The following is a 22,014-nucleotide window of genomic DNA, read 5'->3' on the forward strand; positions in this document are numbered from 1 at the left end:
TTTGTTTGTCCCCAGAGCCTTCTCCTATCGGGCCCCTCTGCTCTGGAACAACCTCCCTGCTGACAGCAGACTGTCTGAGTCCACTGAGGCCTTCAAATCCAAACTTAAAACTCATCTTTATGGCTTAACTTTCAGTAAGTGCGTCTTCTTTAACATCTTCAGGCAGGGTACCTATTACCATCCTACCACCAACAGGTCGGCCAATATATACAGTGTAGTCCACATTGTTCTGCCGACAAGATTAGTGTAAACTTTCTGAAAACCACTGCATCAGTCTGTTTGTTTATTCCCTCAAAGACATGAGCACCTAACCTGTGTGTCTTTTCATGTGATTTGATGACAGTGAAAAAAAAAACCCATTGAATATCACCAGACTTATCCATTAAAAGCAAACTAGGAAGAGAGGACAGCTGCTTTATGATCACTTACAAAGGCTTTTTCAAAACAAATAAAGAGTTATTAGAATAAATTAATTGATGCATAAAATTGACTTAAAGCGCCATGTGCCCGGTCAAGGATCCTTATTTTTGTCAGGAAGAGATTTGGATCCTCACTTTTGAGTTTCAGGCAGGTGAATTTCTTCAGCATCTCTGCTGTCTTACTAAACACCATGCCATATAAATGTGCTGTGAGAGTCACACGTATGACTGTGTGGTTTATTCTGAACACTCTGGTGTGGAACTTAAACTACTCATCCAATGTGGCGTTTCCTTCCCCTGGAGGAGCTGGATGATAGAGCCAGGATCCACGTCTTCAGAGGGCCACGGACCGGTGCCAACTCCTGGACCTTAGCTCTCCTTGACTTACTGCTCTGTGGCCCCTCACCACTGGGGTCTTACGTGTGACATCAGATTGTATGGAGACATCACACTGAGTGATATGATGAGTCTCGTCAGCTGAGACTCTTACTGAGACGCTTACATTTACATCTACAGCTGAAATTGTTGATTTTTAAACTTTTTTTGTTTGGTTTGATCAAGTTGATATATGTTCAAAGCAGTGGTGGAGGGAGTATTCAGATCCTTTACTGAAGGAAAAACACCAGTGCTGTCCTGCACTGAAAATGTTACTGTTCCACTAGGAATAAGGGCAGCAACATCACACCAGTGTATCACATATTTTATGCCATTTATTGTTTGTTATCAAGGACAATTATTAGGTTTACAAAGATAACTTCAGATACAAAGTGACACAAGCAGAGACCTGAGGCAAGCAAAGGGAAACAGCTGTGGGTGGAGGCAAACATGACAAAAGATACAAAACCTGAGTGACAGATCGACACCACTCTGACCTGTTGGAACAAAACACAGGAGGTGACCACCTCTGTACCTGGTGCACCACTAGGAGCAGCAGTGTTGGCTCCAACCACTTTTATCACATCATGTGATCAGCACCAACCAGTGAGGGGGTCCCACAGCAGAGTGGACCAGGCTTGGTGGTAGTGCTGCACAGCTCTGTTTCTATTGGAGTCTAGCCCGAGAATTAATACACAGCACAATGTGTACAAATCTAACGGCAAAGGCCGTAACAGCTACATGAAGAATTTTTATTTATTGGGCCTTTTGCCTTCATTAAAGGGACAGTGAGAGGAAGACCTCAGGAAGAGAGTGAGGTGCTGACAAGTGTCAGAGGGCCAGGAGTCGGACTCAAACCCAGGCTGCTGCAGTAAAGACTAAGCCTAAATGTTCTGCACACTACCTGAGGCGCCCCTACAGGAAAAGTATTAATTATCATCAGGAAAATGTACTTTTAGTAAACGTTCTCAAAAGAGGCCCTTGCAAGTTTAGTACATTCAGTTTTTTTGAAGACATTGATATTTAACATTTTTGCGTAGTTTGTTGAAGTGGAGTTGATTTTTATTTTTATGATGGGGTGCAACCAGTGATTATTCTATGGATTATGGATTAACCTGCTGATTATTTTCTTGATCATTCCATTTATGTTTTGTTGTCTAGAACGTAAGAAAATAGTGGGAAATGCCCAACACAATTACCCAGAGCTCAATGCAAAGCTGTCAGTGTCTTGGTTTGTCTGACCAACAGTCCAAAGCTCAAATCATATCAGTGTATGTCATTTAAGACGAGGAGAAGCTGCATATCAACAAGAGATGCTTTACTTAATATGCTTTACTTAAACAAGTGATTTGTTTTTCTGATAACTGACTAATAAACTACCTGATATGATGGTTGGGCAGTTGATTTTCTTCTGCAGTGCATCACATTTTAAAAGTTCTTAAAAAGTTTTATATGTGGAATCTCGATTTGTAAAGTAATTATAGTAATTATAGTAGTAACTATAAATGGACCTCGCTTTTTCAGTCTTATCCACCACTCAAAGATGCTACAAGCCGCATTCACACAGAGCTTTCTTCTACCACACACACACTCTGATGGAACAGCCATCAGAGGCAATATGGGGTTCAGCATCTTGCCCAAAGACACTTCGACACTGGACTGGAAGATCACCGCTCTTCTGATTGGTGGACAACCTGCTCTAACTCCTGAGCCACAGCTGTTAGATAAATGTAGTGGAGTAAAAGTGCAATATGTACTTCTGACATGGAGAAGAGGAAAAGTGTCACAAAATGCAAAATACACTCTGTATACTCTTAAAGTGATAGTTCAGGTTATTTGTCTTGGGGCTATCACTTTAAGAACGGTACTCAAGTAAATGATTTTAATTCTTCCTGTAACAGAGGAAGTTCATTTTCTTCTCGCAGTCACTTCTCCCATGTTTTCTGGTACCGTTCTTCTCCAGGACGCCACAGAGCTTCTCTGTCGGGCAGCTTGTAATATCCTGGTACTCCACTGTTTCTCCACCCACCCACATCCACTCACCAGCCAGGTAACGCAGGCCCGTCCACACCTACCAACATTTAGCAGAGAGATGTAAACACATTGGGTGAGTTTGCTCAGAAACACAACACACCGCAGAAAGCTGTCGTACCTCATCAGTGGTAGCCTCTTGTGCTTTCTCTCGTGCAAAGTCGTGGTCATCCTGAGTGATCAGGGTGGCGAGGTCAAAGCGGTGGTTTTTGTGGGCTAAGGCTTTCTTATTTTTGTCCAACGGCTCCATACGCCTGCAGTGGATTAGTGCATCCTCCCATGTCTTCTTCTTCTTCACCAGAACCAGCTTCTCGTCAGAACACATGAAACTATGGATGTCATCACAGGAACCTCCTCTCCATTTTTGCGTCCTGGGGTATTTATAAGCACAGCGATCATTTGAGTCCAGCTCTGTAAGAAGTAGGAGAAGTGGAGTAGAGCTACGGTGAGCTGCTGCAGATGGACGCTCAGAACAACTTTTTATTGAGACCACGATGGACAATGAATGATAACACACATCTCTGAAATATTTTGGTTTAGCTTCTGGTCTATTTGTTAACCTATATCAACTCAAACCGAGCAAAGTAAACAATTGTTAAGGAGAACATGAGAAGAGGAACAAAGAAGACCTGTGCAGGGAACCTTTGGAGTGGCAGCGTGAAACTAGTCAAGCTCTCTTGGGTTTTACCATGGGTGCAGGTTTGCATATGGAGGGTAGAGACATGTTCTCACCAGTATTTGAATGAACACATTGACACTATGTTTGGAGCGAAGTAATCAGATCATTCTGATGTGCCCTCTCAGAGGCTACGTCTCCAAGACGACTGATTTAGGCATGCTAGCGTCTGACTGGCTGAAAGGGCAGGGGCTGTCACATCAGGCTCACGTCATGCAGCCTACAAGTATCATGTTTAATGTATACACAGAGACGAGGGCGGATCAGTGTGTGGTCAGTTATCAGTGTCAGTTCAGACCTCAAGCCTAGGGGAATTCTTTTATATTTCAGATGACTTCCATACCCTCTGTTGCCTGATCAGCACAGCACACATAACAAATGTTGTCCATGCCCACACGTTTTGCACTTTGTAGATGCCACCAACACAGACACACCAGGAGCTTTTTCACCACCAGAGCGTCAGTAATAGGTTGCAAACTAACCAACCAGCAGCCACACTGATTTAAAATCAAAACCTCCTCCCTTGCTAACATCACCAGCCTTTGATTATTAGATTAATACTGATGCATCACAGGATCAGCAGCATTTTACTGTTGTAGTTGGTCAAGATGTAGCTACTTTTCATGATGATAGTAATAATAAAAAGCTTTATTTATATAGCACTTTTCATAAACAGAATGCAGCTCAAATTGCTTTGACAAATATAGAAAAGACAGGGAACAGGGGAATCATTAAGAAAAAAACGGAAAACATTTAAGGGAGAAAAAAAAGATTAAAATAAAATAAAATAAACACCTCTAAGAGCTAATTAAAAGCTAAATTGAGTGGGTATGTTTTCAGTTGTTTAAAAATGTCCATTGAGTCCACCCCTATAATTTCTTAGTAAGGTGTTCCACAGTTTAGGTGCATAATGGATGAAGGCCTCTTCCCCAGTTTTATTTTGGGGAATATTTAGAGGCCCTGCTGTAGAGGATCTATCAGATCTATCACAACTAGTGATGTAAGAGCATTGTATCAAAGTAAATGATTTTTAAAATCAATTCAAGATACAGGGAGCCAATGTAGTGTAGCAAGTTTCAAATGTGAAATCGTGGGAAAAGGGAAACTGCATCACTGGTAGAACAACTGAATTAAATTGAATTGAACATGTTGAAATTTTTTTCTCTCTTTTCTGTTAACTAGTAATTTCCTAAAGTTAAAGACCCCATTAGGTTGACAGTATTAAAAGGTCCACTTTGTTTTGGAGGGGTCGTGGGGTTGTTTTGTGCCTACCAATGTGGAGATCGAACCTACACCCTTGGGTTTTATGTCTACACCTACTGGCAGACAATCTGATGCTAGTGTGTGCCAAACATGAGACACAGGCTTGTCCCTGCTCCGCTGTCTTTATGCACCTGGTCTGTTTTTACTGGCTTTTGTGAAATACACTTGTAAATGTATATAAACGCCTGCATTCATTAAGAGTCGACTTACTATGCATTTGATTTGTGACTGGCTTTGTCCAATCATACAGTCAATGATCATATACAGAGAAAATAGTTTTGTTTGGTTTCATGTGACACTTTTATTGTGTTTTAATGCAGCTGAATAACTTAAGTTTTAGTCTTGTTCCTGCTGTGAAAAACAGGTCACCTACGAATATTAACCTTAGAATAACCATCAGTCAATAAAAAAACATGGTGATACATTCTATTCTGACTTTCAAAACTGAAATATGGGGCCTACAAACAATAACGCTCTGCTATACTGAGACATGATTGTTGCATATGAATCTTAAAACACCTTTAACTGCTCTCCAAAAAGAAAAATTGGCCTCTGGCCTGAAACAGTAAATCTTTAAATTATGTTTGGCTGGACATCAACAGCGAGGCCAGCCCTATAATCTAGAATATCCCTGACTGACTGACTGAGTGACTGAGTGAGTGATCACATTTCGACCATTGGTTGGTTGAATACCTCGTCACTGAGTTGGAGTATCTGGTGCAAACAAGTTCTATCATTGGGGTGTTTAACTACTTTAATTACATGTATCATTATTACTAAAGGAGAAAGAGGAATAACTAAACATAAGGGACACAGAACAGAGAGAGCAGGAGAGAGGGAGTGAGAGAGATGGGTCATCAGTAACTGCTGAAGAAACTAGCAGATCTGAATAACATGTAAACAACACAAATGCCAGCAACCAGAAATGAAATAATACACTGAGGGTTTGGTAAATAATGGCTAAGCTATGGATCCCAGACGGAGGCTGTACTCTGCTTAAGAGACAAAATAAGAAAGATATTCTGTCTCTTCTAACTTTCTCTTCTGAGTGATCATTTTACAGTAAATACAGATGAAATCGCAGCTCAGTCTTTGTCTTTAACTTATGTGTTTGGTGATTTTGTCATTTTGTCACAGTTATAAAATCAGGATTTGACCATAGTTGGTCCTGACTTGTACTAGGTTTTGTCCTAGTCTTGTTTTAACAACATATTTGCTGATGCGAACCGGTTTCAGCTTTTATGGATATACTCATCCGTGCATTTTTTTTACTTATCATGTAAAATACAAAAAAATACTGAGTAAACTGTGCAATATTGACATAGTATGATAACAATGATAAAGTATAATCTACAAAATCATGCTGCTATTCTAAAAGCCTGAAAGCCCTGCAATGCTGAACTCAGTTACATGCTGGCACAGCTTACCACCGGACTCCCAGAGGGTGAAGTTGGCTATCTCATCTCCTCTGGACCATTTCCATGGAAGGTTTGAGCCCTGTCGGTGCAAACCAATCCAGCCATAGCCACTGACAAAGTCCAGGTTCTCTTCTTCATCTCTGATGGTGACCAGGTCAGTGTGATGCCTCCTGCAGGTGGACTGTGCCGCCCACCAGTTTGTTTTGAAATCGTTAGTGTAAAGTATAAACTTGTCTGTTCTCAGGCCTCCCGTCTGCCCATACACAGAAGGAAGAAGGACCAGTAGCAGGACGAGAATCTTCTGCATCATGTTTTCCACCAAAGGATTTACCTGCAGTTACATGAAAAATCTTACTGAGGAATTATTTGATTTGATTTTTTTTATTTGTGTTTTGCTGTGAAGGTGCAGTGATGTAGATCGTTGCATATAGGGTGCCCTTCTCTTTTAATAATTATGTACTATTTATTTGGAATAATATATTCGTACACTGTACACCGTGGACTGTCTTATACAGTGTTACCCTGATATTCTATGTTTGTCTCGTTTTGTTTCTGTTATCAGCTCTCTGAATGAGTATTAAAAAAAAGTCTGGTTTACAGTAATTTATCTACTTCAGCACTCATTTATCAAACAGCATTTTATAAATGGATGTTACCAAAGAAATAGTCCCTAATAAGGTCTGTGGATCACTGAAACATTACTTTTTAAAAAGGTTTTTTAAATTAATGTTTCAATGCTTTGCCAAACAAAATTCTTTTCACCTTCACTGTAATGTTGTTTTGAATAGCTAGATTTCACTACTGGTAACATACACTTAATTGAACTGTTACAGGAGTATTTCCATTTAAGTATTTTACATTTTCTTTCACAGTAAGGGAAAATGTTTAATTTTTTTCTCTCTACTACATTATTTTTATGAGTTACTTTGCAGATTCTACAAACTAACACCGTTGACATAAAGGATGAAAACTTATATATGTAAAAGAAGCCATTTTGACATTTTGTAAAGGCTTGTATAAGATGTGATGTGTTAGAAAGGAGTATTTAATGGTTTATCAAAGGTTTATCAAATCAAAAGGTGTTCACACAACAACAATAAAATAAAATCTAGATAAATAATGCATCGCTGAAAAAGATATTACGTAAGTGCTTTAACCTTTGAATATGCTTTTGTGCTAATGCTATTTATATTTTGTATAATTTCTTCAGAAGAAATTTTGACTATAAATATAAAGAATATATATAGAATATAAATACAAATATAAAATGTGAAAATAATCAAGTCTCCAGACTCTGCAGGTTGATTTTGTACTGAGCTGAAATGATCTGAAACAAATTTCTGCCTGGAGACAACAATTTACAGCACAGATAATGTATAATTAAAAACACATTTTTACCTGTTTTTGTTTCTGTTATTACCCACAAAACCTCCAGATGGTAAATACAGCAGTGTTACTGTCTGGCTCTATTCAGCTTCCCAGTTTGAATAACAGCATTCACCTTGGGCAACAGCAGCAAGACGGCCAGCTTTGAATCTGATGGCCAGTCACAGCAATGTGCACAGTAACCCTGCCAGCCATGACTTTTATAAGGTCACACACCACCTGTCCATCCTCTCTGTCTCCCTCTCTTCTTGTCTCCACAGTCATCTGGAAAATCCCAGTGGAGTCCATGTCATGGCATTTGTTGTTAAAGAAGCTATATGAAAGTTCAACAACAGACGTCATTCCTTTACTGGCTGTTGGAGCTGCCTAAACTTTGGACAACAGTGTTGGGCAAGTTATATGTATAGTTGTAAAAGTAACTACATTATAGTTACCCAATAGAATGTAGCTCATAACATAGCTTGTCAAAAAAAATCCCTTTAAATGACTCCAAATCCTCCACAGCCATACGTCACATTTTCTGTACTTGACACCTGTACAAAAAGAGTTCAGCTTTAGTGACTTGTGACTGAAAAAAGGAAACATTACTGGCCACCACTGGCACTGCGCCAAAACCCCAAGAATCCCGAGATATCCTTTTTAAGTTCTTGCAAGAATCTGGATCATATCTGGAGACTCATTGATATGACATCTGATGATCGAAGCATGTCCAGTCCAGATTTCATCAAATATGAGTCATAGTTTGAAATGTCTGGGCGCATGTCTGGCTGCATCTCCGGATTCTGGGGTATTTTGCCCATTGTGGTATATAACATCCTGAGGGGAACATGAACGTCTGCCAAGAAGTATCTATATCTATCTATATTGTGTGGTATGCTTTTTAAAATTTATGTGAAGCTCTGTGAATTGTCTTTTTTGTTGAAAGGTACAAACCAAATAAACTCACCTTGTCTTTTCTCACATCACAGTTTTGAATCTCATGCCTTAGGACACCCACACATTCAAATACCTCCACGCCTCAGTGATAGACAAAACATTGTATATTTGCTAATCAGATATCTGTCATTGATGTCAAGTCTCTTCTTTAACTCAGTCACCTTATCTTGTCTGTTGGTGTCTCTGTGTAGGTGTGTGTGCTGCAATTTGGCTGTGAAAGCAGAATGCAATCTCGCCATAGCACGTGGATGAAGACCTGCGGACAAAGTTTTGTGTGTCACGAGAAGAAATTGAAAAAATTGAGTGAAAAAGAAGTGAACTGAAGGTTATGTATGCAGTTTTCATTCTATTAGTTTGAGAAACATGACCAAACATGACACTTGGAGTATGACGGGGGGGTCTTGATCCAAAGGTCAGCGCCTCGACACCCACCTGGAACATATCTCTCTTAACCCAAACTATTACTTTTACTATTACTATTACAATTACTATTAAGTGTTATGAATCTATCAAATATCACATAATAACTGATATGAATGCCATACAACTAATTAGAATCAAGTGAAGAACTATCGACTGGTCTCACTACTTCAATTTTTATCTAAGTGTGTCGAAAGGGTGGGTTTCAGCCAGGTCTCAGAATTCCTCTCACAGAATGACCTCCTTGATCCAAATCACTTGGACTTTAAGAGCGGCCACTCCACTGAAACAGCTCTGTTGTCTGTGACAGAAGCCAGAAGAAGACTGAAGGGCAGCTAGAGCTGCAACTCCATCCTTGGTTCTTATCTTGCTGGACCTCTCAGCAGCCTTTGATACAGTGAATCCTGCTGTCTGTACTCTCTGGCATGGGCATCTCAGGCAAAACACTTTCTGTCTCACTGGGCGCTCCTTCAGTTTGTCATGGCAAGAACAAACATCTCTATTCCAACCCTTCCCCACAGGACAGCCCCAAAGACCAGTACTGGGACCCCTTCTCTGCAACCTCCTTGAATCCACTTATCAGCTTGCAAAGCTTTGGTAGCTTGTTGGACAAGCTACCAAATGCTATCAGACCAGGGGTGGTGCTCTCAGAAGAGATTCTTCAAGAGATTCTTGAAGACAGAAGCGGGGAGGAAGAGACAGAGGAGAGAATATCCATCCAGGGATTAAAGGCAGGTGACGGGATCCCGCTTGCCATTGGACTTGTGATAGTGCTGGACATGGCAGAGGAGTCAGAAGTGCCACTGATGGACTGAGAGAAGAAGAGCATAAGAGCATATTTTCACTAATGAGTGGCTAAATGAGACTACAGAACTTGTCAGAACGTCAGATCTACAGATCTACTCAACAGTCCATCTTTATGGCCATGTTGTGTTTATAGACCCACTCTAGGAAGGCCTTTAGAGGTAAACACACTAAATCAGATGGAAAAATCACACTTCTTCTTGTCTTTTTGTTGAGGGAACCAGGGTGATGCGAAGTTCTGGGTTGGCCTCCAAAAACACCTCATCAGCAAAATCAATTAATTCCAATGGAATTGGCAAGTATAGGTGTACATATAAGTACACACTGCAGAAATATACATAGAGATACATGCATTTTATAAACTCTATTGTCAGCAAATGTACAGTTATGAGAAAATTATAGCTCTATGGCATGACTCATGGCCTCTTTATCTAGGTGTCTATCAGCTGTTCACCTACCATCATCATTTCATAGGATATATTATATAAGAGTTTAAAAGTTATGTTGTGAGTTAGTAGTTTAAAGAATCATTAGTAATATAACAGGAAAGTTTAGCTAGCTTAACCAGTATATGTATATAGATCAACAGCACTATTGGATAAACAACAAAACCAAAAAAGAAAGTTAACTGTCATCAGCTGTCTTCTCTCTCCTTTCCATTTTCGCTGCTGCTGACACAGGTGGCACGCCCACCATGATGTTAACATAGGAAACAATGGAAACAGCCACCTTCACTGTCTGACAGGACCTTCAAGTGATAGTTCAGGTTATTTGACGTGATGTTGTGTGAGGTACTTATACTTAGTCAGTGTCATTACCTGCAATGGATTCGGATTTGGAGAAGTAGACAAAGAAGCTAAGTGATGTGCTGCTGTGTTTGAGCCGATTAAAAAATGCCCACTGAAAAAAGTCAACATCACTTGTAGCGTGCACTTTATTTTGAATGTTTTATTTATTTTATTTGCCCTTTTCTTTGGAGCTACACTTTGTCAACCGTTGAACTACTCTATTCCTATGCACAAGCGAACCTGCGGCGCACACTGTATTATGCAGCAGAGCAGCTGTTTGAGTTCAAAGAAACTACATGCAGCTGTGCTTGTGCGTATAAAGCGGTAGTTCAATTAGTTCAAAATGTAGTTCCTAGGCAAAGATATGCAAAATGAAACATACACTTCAACTGATGTTGGCTTTTTCACAGGCATTTTTTAAGTAGTTAAAACACATTTTTTCTCCTGACCCAATCCACATCAGTGCCTCGCGCAGCTTCTGTGCCGGTAGTTGTATCTACTTTTCCGAACTGGCAGTGTCCCAATAAGAATATACTGCAGGTGATTCACTGACGACCTCAGACAACCCCACATCAAGTAACCTGAACTGCCACCTTAACTGACATGCGCAAACTTAAACTTGTAGCCTGTTTCTGCAGGGGTAATGAGGAAGCTTGACGCACAATTTTTTACGTGTGAGTATATAGTATAGTACTTGTCCGTGTGTTTGACTGTTTGACCTTGAGGAAGATCAGGTGGTGTATGGTGAATATGCACTGGTTTTGTTTAAATTTGACAAGGTGACTGAGTGTTAAGACATCTGTTTATCAAATACACTGTTTTGTCTTTCACTGATGCAGGGAGGTATTTAAATGAGCAGACATAACACAACATTCAAACCTGTGTTGCAGGCAGATATAAACAGAAGATTTTAAAGACAGAATATGTCTAGGAAACATAAAAACCAATTGCATTTCCAGTAATTTAAGGCAATATTTAATTAATAAATATATTTTACCTACCATTGCACATCTGCATGCTCACTTTCAGGGAGTCCTACCAATAAACAACCTAATTTCACACACCTGCGCCAAGGTGTGGAGGTTAGCACTGTCCCCTCACAGCGATGAGGTTCTTGGTTTGAACCCGGAGCCTGGGACCTTTCTGTGTGGAGCTAATGGATGGATGTGCCAAGGCAAATACAGTTCAAGCAAAACCAGAACGAGTACAGGGGATATCCAAACAAATGCTGGATTGATCACTGTAACATTTTTGTAAACATTCAACTAGAAGATCTCGAGCAAGTCAAAGTCTTCGCTCATCCAGTGGAATATCTCAACATCTGCTTGATGGATTGGCACAAAATTTGGTACAAACGTTAATGGTTCCTAAATGGCGTATTCCAGTGGTTCACAACCTTTTCCAACTCATGGCCCACTTCAAAATCTCAAAAATATTGGTGGCCTGCATCTGACCGCGTAACAGTACAGAGGCCAAATGATGCCTCAGAGCACTTTTTATTTTAATAATCAGGTTTGAACTGAAACCAGGGAAAGCTCAATTGTTTTCTTGTTTGTTTGATGGGGGAGAGATCTCCTGTAGATGTACCATCTCTTGACTCTCTTTACTTTTAACTCTTCCTGTTGCTAACCAGCTATCCCTTTTGATTATCCAGTTCTCGCCATGGACGTTATCTTTTAGTGCGCGATCAGACTGTAGCCCGGCGGCAACAACATAAAAGTTCCCATCATTGGCTTATCATAATGATTTAATAGGAGAAAAAAAAGAACAATGAATTAAACAATTTCACTGATTTTAAAGATCACTTCATTTTAAAAGTTTATATTTTATACTTTTATTATTATTAAGGACTTGTCAGCCCACTAATAAAGCTTTGGTATAAAACCTTCTCTCTCATGATTTTTTGTTTTCATTTTTCAATGGATAAATTTATGCTACAGGCCTATTCCGTCCTGCTCTAATCTTCTGTCACTTCCACTTTACCACACCACTGTAGTACCTTTCGATAACAAATTCTGGCGTAACCACTGCAATCCCTTCATTCTGTGGTTTACACTAACAGCTGATTTCCTCCTAAATATTGAATCTAAACCTCAATATTAAATCTAGATTTAACATTGAGTTCTAGATTTAATAGCATCTTTAATATCAACATTACATGTTTTAAAAGAAAAGTATGACAAAGTTCACAAAAATTGGTGTAAATCTGGTAAAAAAGTGACTTTAAAAATGAACCTCACTTTTCTTTAGAATGTTTTGGAGGTAAATGGATTGAAATATTGCTGTTAATTTCAGCATACACCACTTTACAATCATCGCCCCATAAGTGTAATGTATTGTTATAGTGCACACTGAAAAAAGTATAACCTTGCTCAAATTTAAAAAAAATGATGTCCAGATATCACATCTAAAATATTTGACTTCATAGAATCTAAATTGAGTAACTTCTTATGACCTGATTATTTTATGTTGATGTAAACAATGATACTGCACTTGACTCAACCTTAATTCTTTGCTTTGATCCAAATTATTTTCTTAACATTTTAGTTATTGACCCAAACTAATAAATTTAATTTGAACCAACCTAATATATTCACTTTTAACTGAATTATTGTTTGCATTGACACCAGTTAATTTATTTACATATACCCAAACTATATTTTTCACATTTTATTTGACTTAACTTCAAAAATAACTTTTTCCCCACCTTATAAACTCTATAAAAAAAAGACACTTGGCCAACAGATTACATTAAATGCATTTATTAATCTTTAACATATGAACCATATGCAACACATAAACATTAGGCAATTGCCCTTCATTTGTTTTAATGTTTTTAATTTGAGTAACCCTGGACTATGAGATGCTGACTAAAATGTAGTGTATAGCATCCCTACAGGCACTGCAAGGTGGCAAGGGGAGGAGGCGGTGGAGAGAAGAGGAGAAAGGCGAGGGAGGGAGGGAGAGGATGGAAAACAGAGGTGGACAGGGGAGAAGAATCAGAATCCAGAATCAGGAGGTCCTGGAGGTTTCTTTCCATTTTTCTCTGGACATGAACAAGCTCCATGCTTTTTTTAAATTCCAGTGTGAGTCAAATGTATCCTCAGTATGTAATGGGAGATCATGATGCTTTGTGTTTTTTTGTAAAGTCCTATGCCTTTGAAAGGATCATGTTCTCATGTTAATCAGCCAATTGCAACAGAGTTTTCTATTTAAATAGATTCTAATCATTCTCTGTAAGAACATGAGCTGTTGTGTGGATTGATGTGGAGCCAACATCCAGACGCAAAGTTACTGATAATTTTATTTGTATGTGAAATCATTACCACTTGTATAGCCATGCAAGAATACAATTTTAAGGTACTGATCCCTTTTATTTTTCATGCCAATCATTCATTTAAACTATTATACTACCTTTGATTTTCTATTTGTCAGGCCAGGAGAAGATAGGATGGATAGGATGGAGAGGGCAGTAGAGTGGAGAGGGGAACAGAGGAAAGGATGGAGAGGATGAGAGGCAGAAGAGAGGAGGATAGAGAGCAGGACTGGACCATGAGGGCAGGGGAGGATGCTATATACTGTAGCACACAGGAATAATAACAGTGAATTGTTTTTGAGAAAACATATACTGCTTTATCACCCTCTGGCAACTGGAATCTCCCTTTTAAATGGGCAGTCTTCATCAAGATGGTATCTGAACTTTGAATCTGCTGCAATGTTTTCAGCACAGATATAAACTGTAACGATCTTTAAGAAATGCAAGCCAGATAAAAAATAGATTGCCTTCCAAGCAAATGAACCAGGACAAATACACACACGTGGTAATAGGCCTATACACAGGTTCTATCCAATCTGAACTCTCTGGAAGCAGTGTTGACCCTCAAACGACCAAATTCAAAACACTCATTCAAAATCCCCAGACTCTTCAGTGGTTGACTCATCCAGCTGTACTTCTTCATCCAGGTGAGAGTTCAATGAGTCAGAAGGATTGGAACTGAGTGATGATGATGTGACAATTATACCACTTTTGAAGTCATTAACTGTGCCTAAATGTGACTGATGTTTTCTCCATTTATGGGTCCTGAAACTGCTGTATATGTTTGTTTTGTATGAAGAACCATCAAACATACAAGAGACTTGTTCATTTTTTTTCAAATGTTGATTGATATGAAGAAAAAAATCATACTCTGTGGAAAGCTGATTGTTGTCACAAATGTAGCACTTGAATGAAGAGAGTCTTTGTGTGGACTGGGAAGGATGATTCCTAGTAAGATGTTTTTGTAGACCATTCCATGTCTTGGACGAACAGGGACAATTTGCATGGATGCATGGGTAAGGACGGCGCCTACCGTGAAACCGATGGTCAATGCGATAGTGTTTTAGAAGCTCAGATCGTTCTGAAAATGACAGGCTGCAGCCTTTGCATTTCCACATCCGATAACTGAGAAAACAAAGGAGGAAATAGTGAATTCCCTTACAGGTGATACACTGATCTGTGTTGGCTCAATATATTATATTTCTCTGTAGGACTACTACAACAAAGTGCATCAAAACAAAGATTACCATAGCCTGTAGGCGTTCATCAACAACAAATGCACCAAGATATGTGGACTTTCAAAGTGGAAAACAAATATTTTAACAATAGACACACGCCCATTCTACTTCTTGAGATAAAGTGGCAGGTTTTTCTTGATGAAGAGTAACTTTCCTGCTTTGTCACAGTGATGTCTGTTCCTCTTCTCATCAAGAACATGAGCTGCAGCACTGAACAGTCTCTCGCTGTCAGTGCTTGTGCACGGCGCAGACTAGTACTTGCTTGCCATCTTTGCCAGGTCAGGAAAGCGGCCATGGTTAATTCTCCAGTAGGCAAGAGGGTCATCACTTCTGGAGATGGGGACTTAAGACAGATAACCATCTAATTGTTGAGCGGTTGAGCTTGTTGGCTGCATGACATTTGAGAAAGATAAAGGGCCAGTGCATAAACATTTTTATCAAATAAAATAAAAACTGTATAGCAGAAAAATGAAATAATCAGTCAGAACAGAATAGCCTACCTATTGTTTGGGGCACTCTCTTGCAGGATCTCGTTGAACATATCAGACAACGAAGGCGCATGCCCCTCATCTGGTGCAGAGAGACGAGTCCTTTTTTCAGCACTCTCCTCTCCTCCTGCGCTGTGCACTGGTCCCTCTCCAAGCGGGTTGTCCGCATCCATCGCGGCCTGGATCATTTCTCGTGTGCGCTGTTTTATCCCCACATCCAAATAATGATCCTTATAAAGCGGATCAAGTATAGTTGCGATAAAGTGCAGAGGATCATCATAGATATCAGTAAAACGTCTGTTGACAGACTCGAGGAGTGTGTTTTTCATGGTTTTCACCCCGTGGTCCGTCTCAACTTCCTTGCTTAGAAGACGCTTTAGTGCCGCAATTAACGGTATTACGTCTGCAACAGATGCATCAGAGGAGCTGATCTCTTTAGTTAGCTGCTCAAAGGGGGCAAGGACAGAGAGAATGTTTTCTATTAAGACCCACTGGTGTGAAGTGAATGTCGCGGGGAGCTCGTAATCTGCGCTGTAAGCTGCCAAGACGCGCTTTTGAGCAAAGAGGCTTTCCAGCATGTAAAAGGTACTGTTCCATCGTGTACTCGCGTCTTGTTGGAACCGTTTTATTTGTGTTCCAAGCTGATCTTGCATAGACTGTAAGCGGGAATAGGCCAGCTGAGAATGTTTGAAGTGACCAACTATTCTTCTGCCTATAGCCAATATGTCTTTTACGCTGCGCTGAGACAACACTCCCTCGTTCACAGCCAGATGTAGTGTGTGGGCCATGCACCGTATTCCTTTCAGCTGGCTGTCTTCTATCGCTTTTGCCATATTTCTTGCATTGTCACTCACTATGGCATGCACTTTACATCGGTCGATATGCCAGGTGTCGAACATATTGGTGAATGCATCAGAAATTGCTGCTGCTGTGTGTGAGCCTTTAAACTCTTGTGAATGGAGCAGAATCTTTTGCAGCTTGAAATCAGTGTCGATCCACTGCGCAGTTAGGCTGAGCATGCTGGTGAGGCTGACGTCGGAGCTCCATATGTCGGTGGTGAAACTGATAGCTGTAATATCTGATGCTAGAACCTCGTGGACATGAGTTGCAACAACATTAAACAGCTCAGGTAAACACCCGTTTGATAAATGCCGTCTGTTTGGCATAGCATAACGGGGCTCAATGTGATCTATCAGCCTACGAAATCCCACATCTTCTACGACAGAGAACGGCTGATCGTCTAAGGCAATGAATTCCATAATTTTTTGTGTTATGCCCTTTGCCTTGGCAGAATCACTGGAAAACTTTCTTGCCTTTTCAAACACGTCCGCCACAGACGGAGTGGGCGTGCTCGGTGTCAGTTTTCTTTTCTGTGTCGTATTCTTCTCATATTCAGAATGGTGATGGGGATGTTTGGATTTCAGGTGATAAATTGAACCCGACGTGGAGAAACTCTTTGCAGATGCACCCCCTCTTGAAATTTCAGCATTGCATGTTTTGCAAATCGCTATTCGTGGGTCTTTCTCTGAGATACTGAAATAAGTCCACACCGCAGACATGCTGGCTCTTATCCCGTTTCCCGCGTGCTGGACGCGCTGTCTGCCGCGTGATCACAAGTTTCGGTTGTTTCGGTGATTTAGGTCTTTCGGCCGAAAACCGAAAATTTTCGGTGGCCGAATTTTCGGTGCATCCCTAGAGGCTACACAATTGAGCCCGAGAGGAGGGGGCCAGTCTTAATTTTATTTTATTTTATTTTTTTTTACAAACAATGAACAAATCTCCAGGTGCAATATTAGCCCTGAATGTGGCCCAATTGGAGCTTTTGGCTGGTTTATGTTACCGATACTTGTAAAAGCGCATCACAAATAAATGTATTATTATTCATGACCATAACGTTACCAGTAAATGCTAGCTAGCTAACGTTAGCCTGCTGCCAACTAGCTAGCCAGCTACAATCATTCCAGCTATCGCCCCATTTAAGCCAGCTACAATTGGGCTATTCTTTGCAATTTTGACAACACAAAACACTCAAACTTTTATTATCAGCAACTGCTTTCCTACTTATGTTTATTTTTGGATGAAATCCATCCAGGACTTAAGCGACGTCCACAATGTCAAATGGTGCGTCTGGCCAGCATGCCGAGAGAGAGCTACGGGATTAAACATTTGCTCTGACTGTGCAGTGTGCAGTGCGCATGCGCACCATTCGACTCAAACTAAAAATATTACCTGCAGGTCATGAAGAAAAAAAAAAACTTGAGAGAAATCAAAAACATTGTTTTGGGTTCTTTGGACGTATATTTAGTTCAGTATAAATCAAACTTGATGCCTCTAAATGCAAAAAGAATGAGTTTTAGTTTTTATCAAATCAATAATTTTATCCTGTTTTAAATGGCAGTAATTAGTTTGAATGAAGAACTGCATGTAACACTTTTTTCAGTGCAGGGAGCACTATTGTGAAGTGTGAGTTTGCTTTTTGTCCCTCCTCAGCCACCGTACCTCTCAGAGTTGAGTTGTGTTTTACCTGCAGTATGGGAGGGGCAGAATAAAGCAGCATAGTGTTCAGTTCGCATTGTCTCATTCATTAAGTGCATTACAATAAGCGTTCCAACAGTGCTGGGAGAGTCCCCGGTTTGTGAGTATTTGAAGGTGTAAAGATATAATCACAGAATATTGAATCTCAAGTGAACTTTTTATTTACAGTGCATCCAGAAAGTATTCACAACGCTTCACTTTGTCCACATTTTGTTATGTTACAGCCTTATTCCAAAATGGATTAAATTCATTTTTTACCTCAAAATTCTACACACAATACCCCATGATGACAAAGTGAAAAAAGTTTGCTTGAAATTTTTGCAAATATATAAAAAATAAAAAACAAAAAAAATCACATGTACATAAGTATTCACAGCCTTTGCCATGACACTCACAGTTGAGCTCAGATGCATCCTGTTTCCACTGATCATCCTTTCTACAACTTGATGAGCTCTTCCTAGAGCTGCCGCCCGGCCAATCTGAGCGATCGGGGCAGAAGGGCCTTAGTCAGGGAGGTGACCAAGAACCCGATGGTCACTCTGACAATGCTCCAGCGTTGCTGTGTAGAGAGAGGAGAACCTTCCAGAAGGACAACCATTTCTGCAGCACTCCACCAATCAGGCCTGTATGGTAGAGTAGCCCGATGGAAGCCACTCCTCAGTAAAAGGCACATGACAGCCACCTGGAGTTTGCCAAAAGGCACCTGAAGGACTCTCAGACCATGAGAAACAAAATTCTCTGGTCTGATGAAACAAAGATGGAACTCTTTGGCCTGAATACCAAGCGTCATGTCTGGAGGAAACAAGGCACTGCTCATCACCTGGCCAATACCATCCCTACAGTGAAGCATGGTGGTGGCAGCATCATGCTGTGGGGATGTTTTTCAGCAGGAGGAACTGGGAGACTAGTCAGGGTCAAGGGAAAGATGAATGCAGCAATGTACAGAGACATCCTTGATGAGAACCTGCTCCAGAGCGCTCTGGACCTCGGACTGGTGCGAAGGTTCATCTTCCAACAGGACAACAACCCTAAGCACACAGCCAAGATAACAAAGAACTGGCTTCGGGACAACTCTGTGAATGTCCTTGAGTGGCCAGAGCCCAGACTTGAACCTGATTGAACATCTCTGGAGAGATGTGAAAATGGCTGTGCACTGACGCTCCCCATCCAACCTGATGGAGCTTGAGAGGTTCTGCAAAGAAGAATGGGAGAAACTGCCCAAACATAGGTGTGCCGAGCTTGTAGCATCATATTCAATAAGACTTGAGGCTGTAATTGCTGCCAAAGGTGCTTCAACAAAGTATTGAGCAAAGGCTGTGAATACTTATGTACATGTTCTATTTTTATTTTTTTATTTTTGATAAATTTGCAAAAATTTCAACTATTTTCACTTTGTCACTTTGTGGGGTATTGTGTGTAGAATTTTGAAGTAAAAATGAATTTAATTTTGCGAATAAGGCTATAACATAACAAAATGTGCAAAAAGTGAAGTGCTGTGAATACTTTCCAGATGCACTGTACATTAAATCTGCACTGATCAATATGCTTTATGTCAACAGTGGATCAAATGTCTAATGTAAAGGGGTCACTTGTAGTGATGATGCCTCAGAGAACTATCACCCACATCAACATTTCCCCTCCAGCTCTACAGAGCTTTTTAGCCTCTTTTAGCTCTTTGTTTTGGTCTTCTGCCTGACAAACTCTGCTCAGTAAACCTTAATAAAAAGGTTTCCTGTTTACAAACAATCAATAAATGCACAGCAGTGAGGCAGAAGACCCATGCCACAATTTCTGTATAGCCAATATATGGACTTTCAGTATTTCGAAGGTTTGAATTTTTTGCATTTCCAAAATTTACCACACGTCACACACAGACAACTGTTTACATTGGCCAGCTAACACAACACAATGAGAAATGGTAGCTAACAATGTCAACACTGATAATCTTTTAACACAAACAACTCAAAGTTAGCTGTACAGCATGTGAATGAATCGACATGGCTTTGCTAATACATAACATACAACTTCATGAGATGACAATATGTGTTCACAGTTTGTTACATGGCCCCCAAATGGCAAAAAAAAAACTCCCTTACTGCAGCTTTAAGGAACTGTTTTTATCCTCCCTATTTATTCTAAAACACATCTGTGTCCAAAATGTACAGCCTTAGCCTATAGTCTGCTAGTATGAGTTCTTCATCTATCCATCATCATAGACAATTGAGTAACCATCATCATATAAACTGTGGTAACAATGAGTTGTAATTTTGTCAAACAATTCCTTCAAACCATCCCACTCCTGTGTGGAAGCAGAGCTGTTAAATCTCTTGAATCCGGGTTGTATTTTGTTGGAAATGATTTGTTGATGCTACATCAGCTGCTTAGAGTTGTGTTAAGCTGCCTTGTGCTTCAAAGTTTCAGATGTTTTCCCCATTTAAATGGTGTGCAAATGCCTGGGTGTTGAGAAACTGATTATATGGTTCTGCAAAATTCTATTAATAATTTAAAAACAGTGAAATGACAGATTAGCACCATGTTAAGCAGTTTTCCTCATCTGTCTGCTGAACAATAAACACCAACAAAAATTCATCATCATCTTTCTCTCCGTCTCAGAGCAGCGTGACTTGGTTGGTCAGGGCAGCTGTGCTGGAACCACATGGTAACCTCTCGACTTGGCCACCAGGGGGCGATAGGATGCTGCTCTGGGATTAGATGGTTTTTTTCCTGGTTGGGTCCTCTGTGACATCTGTGGAGATTTCATCAACTGCAGTTTAAAGAAACCCTTTCTATGTTTGGGAACAATGAAATTCCACCCACTCAAATCATAAAAAAAAAAAACAGATAAGAAAAAATGTGTTAAGACTCACATTGAGAGTCCTGGATCTTGAAAAATAAAACTAGTGATCTGGTGTAACATAAATGCCAAATGAACAACTTTAGATATTCTCATATGAACTTTAAATAAGAGAAACAATCAACCAGCATGGACAGAACATGAGACATAGACGTGTAAATCCTCCCTGACCCCTGTTACACAAAACATCCCTTTGTGGTTGTGTAGTATCATTGTGTAATTTTGTGTCTATTAGTCAGTTTGCTTCTGTTTGTGGTCATGTGTGTCTTTGTAGTCATTCCGTCTCTTTGTAACTGTTTGTGTCTCTTTGGAGTCATTTCATTAACTTTCTGATCCAGTCACTTCATAAGTCACTTCAGTCGCTTCACTAATAAGTCAACTACCCTTGACTCTGGTTGGGGTGGGAGTGGGCGGATGGGGGGGAATTTATCCAATCAGTCCCTGGCCACTACTCTGGCCACACCTCTGCCTGAATTTGTGTCAGTGTCTGAGGATTTTTCCTGCATTTCTGCCACATCAGACTTAGAGTAGATAAGAGAGGAAAATCTGTGTGAACCCAAAAAAGGAACTGTGTGTGTGTGTGTGTGTGTGTGTGTGTGTGTGTGTGTGTGTGTGTGTGTGTGTGTGTGTGTGCGTGTGTCTGTATCTGTTTCTGTGTATGCCTGTTTTTGGTTTGGATGGAGAATAAAGCTAGACAAACGGAGTTAAGAGTTAAAACTTCACCATGTCCCTAAACCCATGTTACTGAAAGTAGACTTTCCTGTGTGTCATTACTGCAACATGGAATTACATGAGGCTGGTCTGGTGTTGGATAGGTTTAGACGGCTGAGGTCAACAACACATCCAGTTAAAACAGTGCTGAGCTTTAGCCACGTGATCTGATTGGTCAGAGCTCCCATAATGCGCGGTGCTCCCTTTTCTGTGGTGACCACACTGCTAGTTAGCCAACTCTGCTGCTTTCTGCTTCACGGCTGAAGAAAACAGTACACGTGTATCACCAGTGGGTGTAGGCAGTAAACCACGAGAGGGAGCTTCACACTGAGATGACAGGGAGAGATCTAGCAGCA

The 22,014-nt window shown here is 40.3% G+C and overlaps 1 protein-coding gene and 1 long non-coding RNA gene across 2 annotated transcripts; one reads left to right on the top strand and one right to left on the bottom strand.

The window, feature by feature from the left end:
* Positions 1-206: 206 nt before the first annotated feature.
* LOC139618646 (secretory phospholipase A2 receptor-like) lies at positions 207-7,819 on the bottom strand. The gene is made up of 4 exons (XM_071474760.1): positions 7,684-7,819; positions 6,192-6,513; positions 2,947-3,236; positions 207-2,865 (listed from the first exon to the last, which is right to left on the bottom strand). The coding sequence occupies exons 2-4, from the start codon at positions 6,490-6,492 to the stop codon at positions 2,677-2,679; spliced, it is 780 nt and encodes a 259-aa protein (XP_071330861.1). The 5' UTR covers positions 6,493-6,513; positions 7,684-7,819; the 3' UTR covers positions 207-2,676.
* LOC139618649 (uncharacterized) lies at positions 3,230-12,130 on the top strand. The gene is made up of 3 exons (XR_011689766.1): positions 3,230-6,336; positions 6,427-11,973; positions 12,007-12,130. It is a non-coding gene; the product is annotated as an uncharacterized lncRNA (long non-coding RNA).
* The last annotated feature ends 9,884 nt before the right edge of the window (positions 12,131-22,014 follow it).

The sequence above is a fragment of the Trachinotus anak genome, unplaced genomic scaffold, assembly GCF_046630095.1.
Source record: "Trachinotus anak isolate AG129_WGS33_773 ecotype Australia unplaced genomic scaffold, CSIRO_AGI_Tana_v1 ptg000003l, whole genome shotgun sequence".
Lineage (NCBI taxonomy): Eukaryota > Metazoa > Chordata > Actinopteri > Carangiformes > Carangidae > Trachinotus > Trachinotus anak.